Source organism: Notothenia coriiceps, unplaced genomic scaffold (genome assembly GCF_000735185.1).
Source record: "Notothenia coriiceps isolate Sejong01 unplaced genomic scaffold, NC01 NC01_scaffold00004385, whole genome shotgun sequence".
NCBI classification, from domain to species: domain Eukaryota; kingdom Metazoa; phylum Chordata; class Actinopteri; order Perciformes; family Nototheniidae; genus Notothenia; species Notothenia coriiceps.
The window spans coordinates 38,809-54,325 of record NW_011337086.1 but is presented as its reverse complement, the minus strand read 5'-3'; the positions used below and the strand labels follow the sequence as shown (position 1 = coordinate 54,325).

The 15,517-nt window shown below is 39.6% G+C and overlaps 2 protein-coding genes across 3 annotated transcripts; both read left to right on the top strand.

The window, feature by feature from the left end:
- The first annotated feature begins 3,107 nt into the window (after positions 1 to 3,107).
- On the top strand, positions 3,108 to 7,036 carry sypl2b (synaptophysin-like 2b). The gene is made up of 6 exons (XM_010767432.1): positions 3,108 to 3,275; positions 3,396 to 3,473; positions 4,483 to 4,601; positions 4,714 to 4,912; positions 5,600 to 5,791; positions 5,881 to 7,036. Exons 1-6 carry the CDS (start codon positions 3,258 to 3,260, stop codon positions 6,001 to 6,003), a joined length of 729 nt encoding a protein of 242 aa, XP_010765734.1. The 5' UTR covers positions 3,108 to 3,257; the 3' UTR covers positions 6,004 to 7,036.
- Positions 7,037 to 8,450: 1,414 nt separating this feature from the next.
- On the top strand, positions 8,451 to 15,297 carry LOC104942235 (ataxin-7-like protein 2). Of its 2 annotated transcripts, XR_797981.1 has the most exons (10): positions 8,451 to 8,594; positions 9,237 to 9,308; positions 9,387 to 9,696; positions 10,162 to 10,406; positions 11,834 to 11,916; positions 12,027 to 12,235; positions 12,612 to 12,792; positions 13,144 to 13,265; positions 14,114 to 14,797; positions 14,998 to 15,297. XR_797981.1 is itself a non-coding variant. In XM_010767433.1 (9 exons), exons 1-9 carry the CDS (start codon positions 8,498 to 8,500, stop codon positions 14,724 to 14,726), a joined length of 1,932 nt encoding a protein of 643 aa, XP_010765735.1. In that variant the 5' UTR covers positions 8,451 to 8,497; the 3' UTR covers positions 14,727 to 15,297. The 2 variants fall into 2 exon arrangements, 1 of the variants encoding a protein (XP_010765735.1); XM_010767433.1 differs by having other exon boundaries at positions 14,114 to 15,297.
- Positions 15,298 to 15,517: the final 220 nt, after the last annotated feature.

Here is a 15,517-nt window from a genome sequence, read left to right as displayed (position 1 = left end):
CATTTCCTCATACTTGTGCCACAGTTCACTCAGCCAGGGATTAAACATCTGGGTCTGGTGGGAGGTTTTGAAGTTTAAAGAAGAGATTAAATCATCGTGCCATCAATCAACATATTTTATGGCAAATATTTAAAATTATTTCCTAAATACATAGACATTAGCATATGTTCGGAAAACTCTTAACGTGAGTGCGTGAATATGTTTATCATTGTCAAGAAGAACATAGGGAAATAAAGCTTTGTATCATATGATATTATGATCTTAAGCAAAGAGATCTTTTTGATATGGCTTGCTGCATTGGTAAAATTGTATTTCATTTTGTTGGTTGGAATGAGTCATGTTGGGTTCTTGATTAAATGTGTGCATGTGATGGGACAGTGCAGGTCATAACAAACCCATGACTACTGTCATGTGATGCAGGGGGGAAATCCTGTACCCGCATCCGCCATGGAACTGATTGAACATATTTACACTGCAGAACACAAACTCTATCACCTATAATCATGCAACTTCTTATTGCAACTTGAATGCATTGAATGCAGTCCCATAACCTTTCGGTTGGGCAAGAGTATTTTGTTGCCTTATCACAGCAGGACAATTGAAAACTCTGTTGGTAAAACATGGGAGGTTCTGGATAAAATAGTCATGCTGAGTATTTCCTTATGCTCATCTCTAGCCTATCGAGCGGCACAACCTGTTTGACAAGTTTGCAAGCCTGCAGCAACAACATAAAGGTGTCATCTCATGACATCTTAAAACGAAAAGCTGTTGAACAAGTTTAAATGATCCTGAAACCTAAGACCACCTCTGTTGTTGTTTTGGAGCATCAGGACTATTCTTATATGTATAATTTCTTGCCTGTGTGTTTCATGATTCCCAGATTCACTTAGAAAGCCAAACAATCTGATCTGTAGAGCAGCATTCCTCCACAAAGAGACTGTACAATGCAGTTCCAGCCCCTCCCCCATGGCAGCGCATCAACTATTAAAAGGTGGAGAACAAAGCCACTCTTATTCCTTGGAGATGTACTCTGTTATAATAAGAGACATGCTTTTCCACAAGGATCCATATTTTCCTTGTTGGTTGCATCTTGTATGTCATGTAGGGTGACAGTAGGCAAATAAGAGATGAAACTACATTTCCCTGTCCACAAGAGTTCGACCCAAATGGAGAGGAATTGCACGTCATTTTTATTAAATGTTTTGACTACATCACACAAAAAGTCCCCAAATGTCACATGGACAGCATTTGTGTGAATGAGTTTGGCCTACACTGATTAGAGTCATGGGAAACACATGGCCTGCTCTGTATAAAAGGGGTTAGTTAAGTAATGTTATATAAGGAAATGGTGACCTCTATTGAAAAGAGATCCTTGTTTCTTCTAAGTATCTTTATCTAATTTCATACTTTCAATCATTCTATTATAAACATATAAACACACCTTGTGTAAGGATAAGGTAGCATAAATATACTCAAGTAAAGTATAAGAAACTTCAAAGTGTAATGAAGTAAAGCACTTGAGTAAATGTAACCTATGGATGACTCAGTAACATGCCACCACCACCACTTATAATGCAACTATCTGTTAATCCATACTCTGGTATAAAATGACATATTTCATTAAACCAAGTATTCAATATTACTGTAAATGTGGGTTTACAAATTAAATGTATTCAAACAAGTATTTAAAGCAATTATAAAGAAACACAGCATTAAGAAATATGGGTTTAAATTACAGTATATGTATTATGCTTCAATACACTGTTTTCCATAAAGTTGGAATAATGTTGCTTTCAGACACATTCCTCCTTTTACACACACAATAATTTCATGAGAATAAGTCAAACATATTTTATTCCAACTTTATGGGCCACAGTGTGTATAACAACAATCAATAAGGGAAAATTCATATTAGGAAATGTTGAATTGTACCATTTATACTATTAAATTAAGTAGGCCTATTATTGCCAGGATAGACCATGAGTATTGCATGCGTTATGGTAGCATGTTTTATTTTTGCAATGGTGGAGGAAGTACTATCAAATGTTTACTTAAGTAAAAGTAGATGGTAATACAGTTAAAAAATATTCAGTTACAAGTAAAAGTCCTGCATTCAAAATCTTACTTGTAAAGGTACAAGTGTCTCCATTAATATATACTTAACTTACCTAAAGTAAAAGTAGTCGTTATGTGTAGAGGCCCATTTTAGAATCATATTTAATTACTGGATTATGATTATTAATGTATTAGCATGTTCATCACAGCTGATAAATGTAGTGCTAATTTGTATTACTTTATATTCTGCTGCTGGATATCTTAACCTATAATTAGATGTCAATTTTTATTTTATAATTGAGCTATATCTCGTATTAGCTAATAATCTAACTCTAATAATAGTTACTAATGCGGTGAAAAAAATGTAGTGGAGTAAAACATTTTTACACTGAAAATACTCAGGTAAAATACAAATACTTCAAAACAGTACAATACTTGTGTAAATCTAGTTTGTTACTATGCACCACTGTATTTTGTGATCAACAGTTTAGTGAATAGTCTAAAGTCAGTGGTGTACATTTATTTTGAGAGACTTGTACTTGAGTATTTCAATGTTTTGCTTCTTTGTACTTCTACCCAACTACAATTCAGAGGAAAATTGTTTACGTTTACTATAATACATTTATTTCATATCTTTAGTTACTTTTCAGATTTTGATCAATAATGTGAAATATAAACAACACTTAAATAAGACTTTATAGTTATACCTGGAGTTACATTCACAAGCTACCCTGCAGCATACAAAGTAATTATGACTAGATGCACCTTTACCAGCTTTAATAAACACATGACTGAATCATGAGTACTTTCACTTTTGGTACTTTAAGTAGGCTATTGCGATGCTAATATTTTTGTACTTTTACTTTAGTAACATTTTGGCAGCAGGATTTTTTCTGGCAACAGAGTATTCCTAAACTGTGGTAGTTCTACTTTTACTTCAGATCTGAGTACTTCTCCCACCTCTGGTGTGCAGTCTTTAGACTAAAATATAGCACTCTGCTGCTGACTCGGTCACAGTGGCTGCTCAGTAGTAGCAGCGCCCCTGTCGACGCCTCACCGTCAGTGGTCACGTGTTACACACTTCAATTTGCTGAAGTTCGAGAAAAGTTTGACAAGCCCGAAGATCTGAGAGCGAAGGCGAGCAGCTAGACCAAACAGAGACTTCCTCGACACACACGGTCCTTTATCTGCACACACACACGATGGAAACCGTTGCCCAGGTAACAACGCTCACAGGAAGAGTGAAAACGGTTGATGGCGCACACTTTCATTTTTTAGCTAACACACCTACTTCTTCCGCAGACGTACCTCTCTCTCATTTTGTGTTTATTTCTCCTCAGAAAGTGATGTCTTCGGGTTTCACTCTAGACCTGGGACCTCTGAAAGAGCCTTTGGCTTTTATTCGTTTGCTACAATGGGTACGTTTTTCCAAATCTCTTTTACCATATGGCATATGATGTGTTAAACATAAACTGTCCATCCCTGGTCGCAGGTTATGCTGTTTGTCTTGTGACCACTGCACGCCTTGCGAAGCTATGACAGCCACGATTTGAGTTGTAACACCGTTTCAAATATGGTATGTAAGCTAGATCAGGCGGTGTCTATCAGTCAACACCATCTGTAACCCACAAGCTATGTGGCACACTGGCAGCTAATGTGTGTACGCATGTTTAATGTAGCACATGTAGCTAATGATATTATAATGTAGAAATCAATGTACTTTATGTTGTAACTGCTAAAGTTGATGACGTCTCTAATCAAATAATGGTAGGCCTACATTGGGCAAGCCAGGGGTGGAAAAAGTACTTGTACTTAAATAAAAGTACCAGAGTGTATGAATACTCTGTTTCAAGTAAAAGTCCTGCAATCAAAATAGGAAAGTGCTCATTATGCAGATCGGCCCATTTCAGAACAATATATCATATGTTTTGATTACAATTATGGATGCATTAATGTGCTGGTAAATGTGCAGCTAGTTTGAACTACTTTGTATGCTACAGGGTATCTTGTGAATTTTACTGCAGGTTCAATTTCAGTGATCCAAATCTGCAAAGTAACTAAAAGTATTAAATAAATATAGTGGAGTAAAAGTACAAAGTAGCAACAAATTAAAATACTCAAGTAAAGTAGAAGTATCTCAAAAGTGTACTTAAGTACAGTACTTGAGTAAATACACTTAGTTACTGTACATCACTGACGCTACAAATTAGTAGGTCTATATAACTATAGTCTATCGGTATTACATTGAAGGACGTGTTTTTTGTGAACTCTGCACAACATTTTGCAATGATGGCATCCGCTGATTTAAGACGATTTCCTGTCAAAAGTGTGTTGCACAATAAAAAAAAAAAGAAAAAGTGTGTGTGACTGTGTGATCAGTACTAGTATGACAACGTCTCCCTCCCTATCTTGTGCCTATGGCTGCAGGTGTTTGCCATATTTGCCTTTGCTACGACTGGAGGGTACAGCGGCTCATCCAGCATCAACGTCCAATGCAAAGGGAGTGCCAGTCTAGAAATACAGGCAGACTTTAACTACCCATTCAGGTGTGTGTGAACCAACCATTCTAACACTCCTTCAAAGTGAGCAACCAGTTTAATGTAATGAGTGTTTAATCTTAGGAGAGTCATAATTAACAATACATATGTGTTTACACAGGTTGATGCAGCATCCGTATAATGTCCCTGTCTGCAACCAAACCACCACCACTCAGTACTTCCTGACAGGAGACCACACCTCCTCTGCACAGTTTTATGTCTGCATTGGAGTGTTGGCATTTCTCTACACCACAGCCACACTCGTTCTCTACTTGGGCTTCCAGCATGTGTATAGAGAATCTAGTCGTGGCCCCACTGTGGTATGTTTTTCTGCATTCTCCTTTTTAACCGTTGTTTTTGGTGAAATGCTTGTGCCCAGCTAGGTCCTCCTCTCCATGTGCAGCAAGAAAGTATTGCATGTGTTTTCTTTGAGCTGCTGTATACATGTAGTAGTAACAACCATTATTTAACTTCATCTTACTGTACAATATTTAATTTTACATTCTGTTCTTGTATATCATATTCTAAATACATGTGTATAGACTTCTTGCACTGTTTTTTATTTGTATTTTGTATTTTATTATCTAACTATGTTGCATTGTTGGAGGAGCTCGGGTCATAAGATTTTAATTTCCATTTCTACTTTTTAGCTTATATGACATTAAAACCTTTGAATCTTGAATCTAATGACACCACAGAAATGTATTTTTACAGAAATGAATGTAATCTTATCTAGGCAGGCAATTGAGAATTTTATATTGCTTTTTGTGTAAACACGTTGCATCAGACTTTAGCTGCTGGATTTCACTGAGTCCTCCTTATCCTGGAATCTAGAGGTCAGAGAAGGTAAATTTAACAGGGTGGTGTAAATGAAACAGGGAAGGGTGTCATTCCCAAGCAACAAGAAACACACAGCAGCACTAGGTACTTGAACCATGAAAGCTGCTTTAGTGCAGCTACCACTGTGTCGGTTAAATAGTTTTGACTCATCACTCTTCTTCTCTAAGGACCTGTTGGTGACTGCAGCCTTTGCCTTTTTGTGGTTGGCCTCCTCTTCTGCTTGGGCTAAAGGCTTGTCTGATGTGAAGTTTGCCACCAGTCCTACATACATTGTGAGCGTTACTGATGTTTGCAATGATACTGCAAACAAGTGTACCCCAGGCGCTACCCCTCACATGGGCCGACTAAACGCCTCTGTGGTAAGTTGTACTCAAAGTCGATTTCCAGAAATACATAAACTTGTGTACCACAGTGTAGGATATTTGACTTATGTCTTATTCTTTGGCAGATCTTTGGTTTTCTTAACCTAATCCTGTGGTGTGGCAGCTGCTGGTTCATCTTCAAGGAAACACCTTTCCACAAATCAGCTAACCAGCCTGCTGATGTGGAGGGGGGAGTCGGCCCATCGTAACTGCACAGCTTACTCATTTCAAATGGTCTAACATGTAGTTTTATTGAATAACTCATTTACTGATACTAATTGTTGAGAACCATACTGTGTAGATTTCACAGTATTCCAAACCTAACTGCTATTAATTTCATATTAAAGGCTTTATTTTACAAAAAACATTATAAAAAAACAACGTTAACTTGAGTTGTCCAAAGCTTAACAAATACAGCAAATTGTAAAAATCAAAAACGTTATTCTCATTGATTTTCAGATTTCATGTTTTAGTATATATACCCAGGTATCCACATCAAAGGGCCCCTTATCTTAAATGGAGCTGTAGATGTAAACTGTGCAGCCTTGTGATAATCATAATGTAGCATCACTTTGCCAAACTTCAATCCATAAATAATTTCTGCCATCAGCATTTTTTACAAAAGAAACTCAGGGCTGTTGAGTGTTTGCATTTCAAAATAGCTATAAATATGAAATACTTGAAGTGAAATAATTATTATAACAAGTCTGGCCAAAATCTAGTTTTAGTCCATTCCTTATAATCCAGTTGCCTTTATGAGATTATTTATAATAGGTGAAAGCAAATAGTTTGTGTTGTGTTGCATGCACTTCATCACCTCACTATATAAGGATAAAGTCTATTTTAGAATAACATGTTAGCTGTAGAGGATTTATCCGTTGCAACCTTCGCTCTGACTTTAAATTTAAAACTGCCTTTACTACAAAGAATTTCCAATCTTCTGCCTTGATGTTTATGATGTTTCATTTTCGTTAATTACTCCAGCAAGGTCCTAATTTATTTCAAAGCCAATGTACTATAAAGGGTACTGCCTTAACTGGCGGTTAGAAACAATTTAATAATAAGTTACTAATTAACAGTTTGTATTGCTTTTGCTTTCTACCTCCACGTTGTTATAAGATGAGCTTTCTTTTTTATTTCCTACTTTGATAAAGCCTAGATGAGACTGGAGATTTGTTACTCCAGGAAAATACTGTGTGGACATGAAATGCCGTGCATCATTAAAACAAGAACTGCACTTGTTGTAACGTGTCTGATTTTGCGCCTGGTGGTTGCACCGGTGAAAGCACACACACATAGATCACATAATGTTTGGGAATCAGTCAGGTAAATAATATATATTATTTTTTCTATCCTGCAATGAGCCTAAGATTCACAACTCGGGACTGTAACTAGGAATGCCTCACTTTCTTCTTTCATCCTTCTTCATATTTTCACTAATAATGCATTCAGCAAACAAATCTAGGTAGCATGCAATACAGTTTGATATTCACTAGGTGGCAGACATGCTGCTTCTATCATCCTCAGCTGACACCAGAAACATCCTCACACACACAAAACGAAGGCCCAATCCCAAACCAAGCCCTACACCCACTACCCGGAGGGTCCGCCACATTAAGTGCTGTTCCAAAGCAACGAGTGTGGAGGGGGAGTGGGCTATCAAGCCCTCAAACAGCGAGTCTGCATCGGTGCTGACTGGAGACCGGTCTCTACCTGACCGGTCTCAACGCTGTGTGTGTCCGTCCAAGTAGTTCCAGCAAACATCCACTGATAAAAATCAGGTTTAAAACTAAAAGAGCTTTACAAAAAATTAAAGATGTTTGGAGTTTTATTTTAATTTTTTTGTCTAAGAGATGCTGATTTGAAACCGTTGTTACATACAGTTACGGCATTTCCTGTTTCTGCCGGAGAGAGGGGAAGAGGGGAATTTGACCCAAAGCTTGCCGCTGTATTTACTCCCTCCTCCTCGTTGAGCTGCGAGTGTCACTCCACGGAGTTCACTTCAAATGAACCCCCTGACCCATCAGTCCAGTCAAGTGATCATTTTCTCAGGCAGATGTGAAAACATCAGGGCCTGATACATGTATGCTAATTATTCAGTCAACCTTGCCTTAACACAACTAAGAGCTCCTATTTTGGTTGGAATACTTTTTTTTCTAAATAAGATTACCACCAATATTAATATTTGCCATCCAATCTATACAATTAGAGGATATAGTGAGGTAAAGGAATAAGGTCATTTACAGAATTGGAAACAGTGTAGTGGTTTAGTAGTGGTATTTGTTTATGATCAAGAAAGAAAGACATTTGATTAAACTGTCAGTTTATCATTATTAAGTCATGCATTGAATATAGTCCTGAAAACATTCTAAAATAATGTACTACCCTAATGATCCTAAAGTATCAATTTCATCCTAAATTGTGTATAAAATAATGTTACACTTTGATATTAAAAAACACTTTTTAACAATGATACTTTTTCACGAAATTGCCATTTTAAACCCCTTATAATTAATACCTTTTATGGAAGTGACAAAGCAACACAGATGTGGACCTTTTGCAAAATATGGTTTCAAATTCCAAACACTCCTTTGTTATCCATGTTTGCATATGATACTACTGAGAAAGCGGGGACGAGCTTTGTGACGCGGATGTGCTGCGCGTGAACTGACAGTATCACCTCGTGAACGCGCAAGAGCAGCAATGGCCGCTTTGGATCGGCGAAATCCTAATCTCGACGATTTTGTCGGATTAAACTGGAGTTGTTGGGTAGTTAAAGCGAATATTTTGCCATCTGACGGTGAGTCGCATCCCCTGTCCCTGACCTGGTCTCCATCATGTCTCAGTGCCCAAGTCCTCTGATTTATTTGTTGTTACCACATACACATAGGGCGGCATAAAGCGCGACCCAAACAAAAGACCCGCAAGGTCCTAGTGCAGGGGGAGTTTGCTAGGAATGTTAACGGGCAACAAGCAAACAAAACGAATTGAAATCATTGTTTCTAAGGCATTTTTTAATGTATTCATAAACAACTAGCTGGTTAATACAACGCAAGCTTCTATCCTGTGGACAGGTGATGTCACCGTTAGCGTTAGCCTGCCAGCTACTGTCACACCAAACAACAACAATGACGTTTATAAGTAGAATTTATCCAGTTTGCTAATAGCAACATTTTTGCAACTCGACCGCATAACAAGAGGATGTTGGCAGCGGGTGTATCGAAGGACAGTTTTAAAGACTCACATTTTATTTAGAAAACTTTAAAAATGATGAGTAAAATACCGCGAAACACCAAATCTGAAGCACGTACTGATGTGAACGACTTGTTCCGGATTTTACTCAGCAAAGCTATCCGGATATCAATAAACTTGCTTCTTAGAAGATGCTACAGCTATTCCCCATCCCAAAATGTCATGCTGAATGTTTTTGCTTTTAATACAGCTGGGTCTAATGTTGAAGACAGCAGCAAGAATGGGAGGAACCGCTGTGAGACCATGGCCCTCAGGAGAGAAGGTGAGACTCAATCCCTTTTATTGAAACCCTCACGCTTAGATGTTTCCCTCTAATTCCATTTAGCTTTCTCCTCCATAGACATGCACACATTTGGCCACTGCCCGTCACATGATGAGATGTACCTGGTGGTGTGCAGTCAATGTGGCCAGGTGGTGAAACCTCAGGCCTTCGAGAAGCACTGTGAGAGGCGGCATGGTCCTCTCACTAAAGTGTGTGGACAGTCTCCGGCACCACAGCCGAGACCCCGCTCTGTTCGTCCCTCCACAAATAATTCCTGCTCCAGAGAGAGGCAGAAAGATGGAAGATGTCATGAAGCCATCGCCCCCTCCTCAGCAGCACCACCTGCACACCAGCACATGCCTAGCACGGCCCAGAAGGAGGCAGTGAGGTACCTTTTAGGATTGTTTACTTCCAGTGTTGGGGAGAAACATGCAACAGTGTTACGTCATGAAATCAAAAACAAATTAAATCAATGACAGACCACTGAGAAACATATAATTAAGTTTCACTTCCCAATCAAAATGTTGGTGATTACAGAGTAGTTACATCTGAATATATAATTTTTTTTAAACAAGTTTATATGTGCAATATAGATTTGATGATGTTGCCTTGTTTCAATATATATTTAAGTTATATTAACAAAGGTTAAATACACAATTGACAGTTATCAGTGTTGAGTACTACTACTCGTGTGAAGTTTACACTGCTTGGTTTAAGTTTATGTGGTTTTTTTGTTGGTTTTTTCAGTTTTATTGCCTTGAATTTGGACTCCTGCTGTATCTACATTTCAATCCTGAATTGCATAAATCTCATGAGCTAATTTTAAAGTTGTCTTCTCACTCTACCCTTGCAGTTTTTCTTCAGTGGAGAAGTTCCCCCAGGAGAACGTCCCCCTTCCTCACTCCTCCCCCTCATCCACGCCTCGCCCCAGGGTTCCTGCTTGGCACTTAGGACCTCTGCCCCCTGGCCACTGTTCCTCCTCCACTTCTCCCTCAGAGAGACCCTCGCCGCAGAAGATCACAGCTGGGCAGTCCAGTGAGGCCCTCAGTCCCCAGCGGGGAACAAGAACCTACAGCCAGATTTACAAAAACATTAGCAGTAAGTCTGCTGTTTATACATCTGGGGCCGTATTCACAAAGCATTTTATCTTACCGCTAGGAGTGCTCCTAACTCGCGCTAAAACATTTTACGTAGGAGTTTTTTCTTAAAAGTTATTCACAAAGCCGCTGAGACCTACTCATACTAAGGATAAATCACTAAGAGTGAACTAAGAGTGACGCGCCGTTGCTATGGATGACGTCGATTCTCGTGCATGAGTTTAGAAGCGGTCAGTACGGTGATTGGTTGTTCAGAGTAGGCGGTCTCGGTGAAACTCATCCGCAACATCCCACAAACGAGCCCACTAAATCACCGAAAAACAAGGAAATAGCCTAGGCTAGAAATGTATTCCTATCAAATAGTTATGGACAGTGCAGTTAGCAGAATACACGCATGATGACAAGTTTGTGCAGACCACGATAATGACGTTGTATATGCACGTTAAAGAGAGAGAGCAAACAATAAAAATACGTAAATTGCATTAAATCGAGGAGGCAATTAAAAGCACCCTGCAAACTATTATCCAATGAGCATATTTCCAGCACTTAAACACTTTCAATAACAGCCCATACCGCCGTTCAAGTCCCCCTATCATGATGAATGAAAACAATCTGCGTGTTGATGGAATGTACTTTCTTTCTATTGACGAACACGTCCTCATCTTTTATGGCGCAATTATTTTATGTGCGTCCCGTCAATAGCACCGACCCACCGGGCATACCTGCATTGCCATGAAGTTGGCTTTGATCCTGTGTAGTTGTTGATTGTCCAAAGGAAACCGGATAAACTGTTGGATGATATGTGGTCTAGAGAGCGCGTTGATGGTTTGGTTTATGGCACAGCTGACTGATGGTTGCGATATTCCTAAATCGTCGGCATTGCAAAGTTGCATTTTCCCTGTTGCTAAATATCGTAGTGTTGCCAAACATTTTATTTCCGGACTAATCGGGTTATTGCCCGCACTCGGGGATGTTATTGCATCCCGCACTAATTCCACAACAAGTTTGGTACCCTCACGATTTAGCCTATATCTCTTGATCAATTCACAGTCTTCCATTGTCTCCAAAACATTTCGTCTCTCAGCCATTTTCAGATTCTTTGTGAATAGGTCTTACTGAGTTAGGAGTCCTCTCGAGGACTTTTAAGCTCTCCTAAACTTAGGTGCTACTTTTAGGCCTAAAATACTTTGTGAATTGCTCTTAGTGAATAAAATTAGGAGTCCTAAATTTAAGACTGACACGCCCATTATGTTTAGGAGTTTCTCCTAAATTCGCCAGTTAGGAGCTACTTTTAGCCCTAAGATCCTTTGTGGATACGGCCCCTGGTGTGTATCCTGCTGCTGATTTCTACCATTTAAAAACGAGATCATGCTGACTGTGTCTGTGGCTGTTGCTCACTGACTTCTGTGTTATCTTTATTTCCCATAGAGAAAGAATGTGATCTGGACAAACAGAGCAGAGTTCTGGACCCAGAGAGGAAGAAGCTGTGCAGCCGGGAGCTTATATGCAATGTAAACGCTCAGTGCTTTGTCCAATATTGATACCAGTATCTTCATTGTTGTTCATTATTCATAGAAATATACTTTTCTTTGTAATGCTTGTCTTTCGGCTCTCCACACAGACTGATTCCATCCGCCAGCAGCAGAAAGCATTGGGAAGGAGTAAGACACTTGCCCAGTTGGCAGAGGAGCAGAAACCAGCCTCCATAGGTCATGCTCTGGATCAGCTTCTTGTTAATTCAAAAGACAAAGAGCAACACCTGGAAGCTTTTGAAGATACAAAAATAACTCAGACCAGTAAAACATTTAACAGCAACTTTCACATTCCCAGGTATAATATATATTTATATATTGTAAAATTACCAAGTTAATTTTATTTAACAAAGTACATAAATTATCACTGCAGAAGATGTTTTAATTCTCTCAAATGTTGTCTGAGATGGACAAGGGCACTACGATCTACTGAAACCTGTTTTTATCACAACATGTTTCATTATTAGTTGACAGAACACAGTAAAAGTAGCAAAAATGAAAAGCATACAAGACAAACAATGATTGTGTTGATCAGTCAAAACATTACATTTGAAAAATATATTTTGTGTATGGTAATGTTTAATCATCCAGACGGTACCATGTTGAGTATTTTTGTGTTGCCTGATAGTGTGGAATTAATTGTTCTCATTTGTTTGTTTTTCTTGCTTTCAAAGCAGGTCTGAGGACCTATCAGAAAAAGTTCCAGAGGAGGAACGTGACAGCACTGTGGAAGTGGAGGCCCCGCCTCAACATGCCTTCAACCAGAGTCAGCTGTCGGCCGAGGAGAGTGAAGACGATGAAAAGGATGAAGACACAGACCTGCCTGCCACACCCTTGCACCCCAAACCTCTCGGGGTGAGTGCAGAAGTAGCAGTGCGGTGCAAAAGTATCTAGGTTTTTTGGGGGGAAGAGACATTTTTAGCAGTTTCGATAATCCTGGATAGTGAAAAACACTGAGCATTTCTTTTTCTTTTTTCAATTTTTCTTTCCCTTTTTTCAATTTCAAAGTCAACTTTATTGTCAATCTTCCAGTTTGTGTGTACAGACAGAGAGATCGAAATACCGTTTCCCACAATCCCCACAATCCCGAATATAAAAACAAATGTATCTAAAAATATTTGCTCATTGATTTGTGAATCTCACTGTTTACACCTCTGAAAAGGACATGAGTTTGTTTGTATTTGTAAAATGGTTTCTCGTCTCCAGCTATGCACTTTTGGATGCCGCACATTGGGCTGCAGCATCTTCACCTTCAACCGGCGTTTACATCACCTGCGGTTCGCCCTCAGTGCCATGTTGGAGCACCATGTCAGCACACATTTGTGGAAGTGAGTGTCACTACTTTACCTTATAGATATTTCACCTGTTTGGATGAAGAAAATAGTTCCTCAAAGTTTACCCCAATAGAGGATATAGTATTTAAAGAGCATAGTGTATTGCCATTTAAATAGTTTTTAATTATGTAATGAGAAAAGGACAGGTGTTGATCTAAAAAATATCCTTTACAAAAAAGATGGTTTGTTTAACAACATTAATATACTCTTATGAATAACGTGGGTACTCCACTCTGGCTCCCCCTTTCAACACTGTCAATAGACGCAATGTGGTCAAAAAATATCTTTAAAAAAAAGTTAGGGTATTAGCCTGCTTCAAGAGTATTGATGGAGTCAGATTTCAGAACTCAAGCAGGCAGTGCAGAAACAATTTATCTTACATATTTAAGGATCAGCCAATGGATATTCGGTCTCATAACAAAATGAGGCTGCAATTGATCCACCAGAACCACATCAGGGTAAGTGAGAATACCTTGATTTGATTTAGGTTAATTTATTATGTTCTCTTTTAGCCAAACTGGGCTACTCTTACAGGAGTCCTAAAACATGTACAAACCCACAATTAGCCCTATACAGCACAAACAATATTATTTAAACATCAAACCTACATAGAAGAAAACATTGATTGCACTTTACACAGCAGGTAGGCCATCTGGGGGGTCACATGCACATCTCTAGCTGCCTTTATTATGTGCCTTTTGGAGCCTTACAATCTTACTAATAGCTGACCTGACTGCCAATTAAGGCTGTCTTGGATCTTCTGCCTGGAGGTTTTGCTTTATGCTTTTAATTATGTTTAAAAAGACATCCCTATAAGCTTAATTTTTCCTTTGAACCTACAGGAAAATGCCTCAAGTCTCATCAGGTCTCAGGTCATGTCAGGTCTCATCTCCAGCTCTAGGATCAGCTGTCAGGACTGAGGCCCGATCCTCCAAATCCACTGGCTCCCTCAGCCTCGATTATACCTCACTGGGTCAACTGGAAACCAAACCCAGTCTGCACAAATCTCCCAGTTTCAAATCGCCTTCTTCCCCCGCAACGGCGACACTTGGGCTAGGCCGACGGCGCAACCCTGCCGGCAAGGCCCGGCTGCGGGAGGAGGAGCTTATGCAAGATGCGAGCGCACTACAGAAAGCTGCCATGCTGTCAAACGGCGGTGAGGGCAAATCCTCCAAATGCATCAGGGACCCCCCCCTCAATGAGAAGGGCCAGCCACATGTCCCCTCCTCTCAAGGAGCAGTTAATGATACCTTTTCAAACGTGAATAAGCCATGCCCTCCGCTCCAACGCTCCCCCCGCAGCAAAGCGAGGGCTCCAGGGATTCAGCAGCAGGGGGCGGGCTGCAACAACAGGGGTCTTGCTGAAAAGCGCAAAGGCAGTGATGAGTCAACATCTCTCAGCTCCTCACTGTCCAGAACCTCCAAGTGTCAACGCTTGTCCTCCCCTTCCCGCTAGAGCAGACAGAATGGAAAGCATATCAGGGATCTGCGTGTGGGGGTTTGGAGAACAGATCCAACTCCTAAAGAGTGAGTAAACAAGCCAGCTATGACACAACATACTGTAGGTCGCATACACCAATGTTTTTATGATGTGGATCCATCACTTTAAGCCTAAAATTACACAACTATCACTGAAGATGTTCTTGATCTGAACCTGATTGTAGGGTGTCTGGTTCCAACAACTGTGAACACATTTGAAGGTGACAATTTATCTTTTATCTTCTCAGCCAAAAAAGAGGCCAGCCTTAAAAAGACCATTTGGGGAAGAGGCCTGCTGCAGGTGTGTTTGTGTGCACGCATGACTGCGTACATGCGTGGTTTTGTGTATATTTATGTCTTTACTTTGTTACGCACAGATATCAGGGATAAATATTGGTCTGCATGTTGTGTATTTTTGCAAAATGTCTATTTTTCTATGTGACTAAATGTCTCAGTTTGTTACCTGTGTAAGAATGTATAAATACCTCAATCTACTCATGCTGCTAAAGTGAAAAGTCATCTCATGGCAAAACAATAAAACCTTCTTGAATCCTTTATGGCTCTGCATCTCCTGTCATTTCACTTTAGATCTGTGCTAACGGCAGGGGTTCAATTGGGCTCAGCCCCGGCACATAGGACGATGCTCTGACGTCATCACCCTCGCTCATTTGTCATTTGTTTAAGCCATCTGTTAAAACATCTCTCGTTCTTATATAGGACTTTATTTAGGGTCGATCCTTGTTGGTTGACTTTACTTTAAATAGAGAT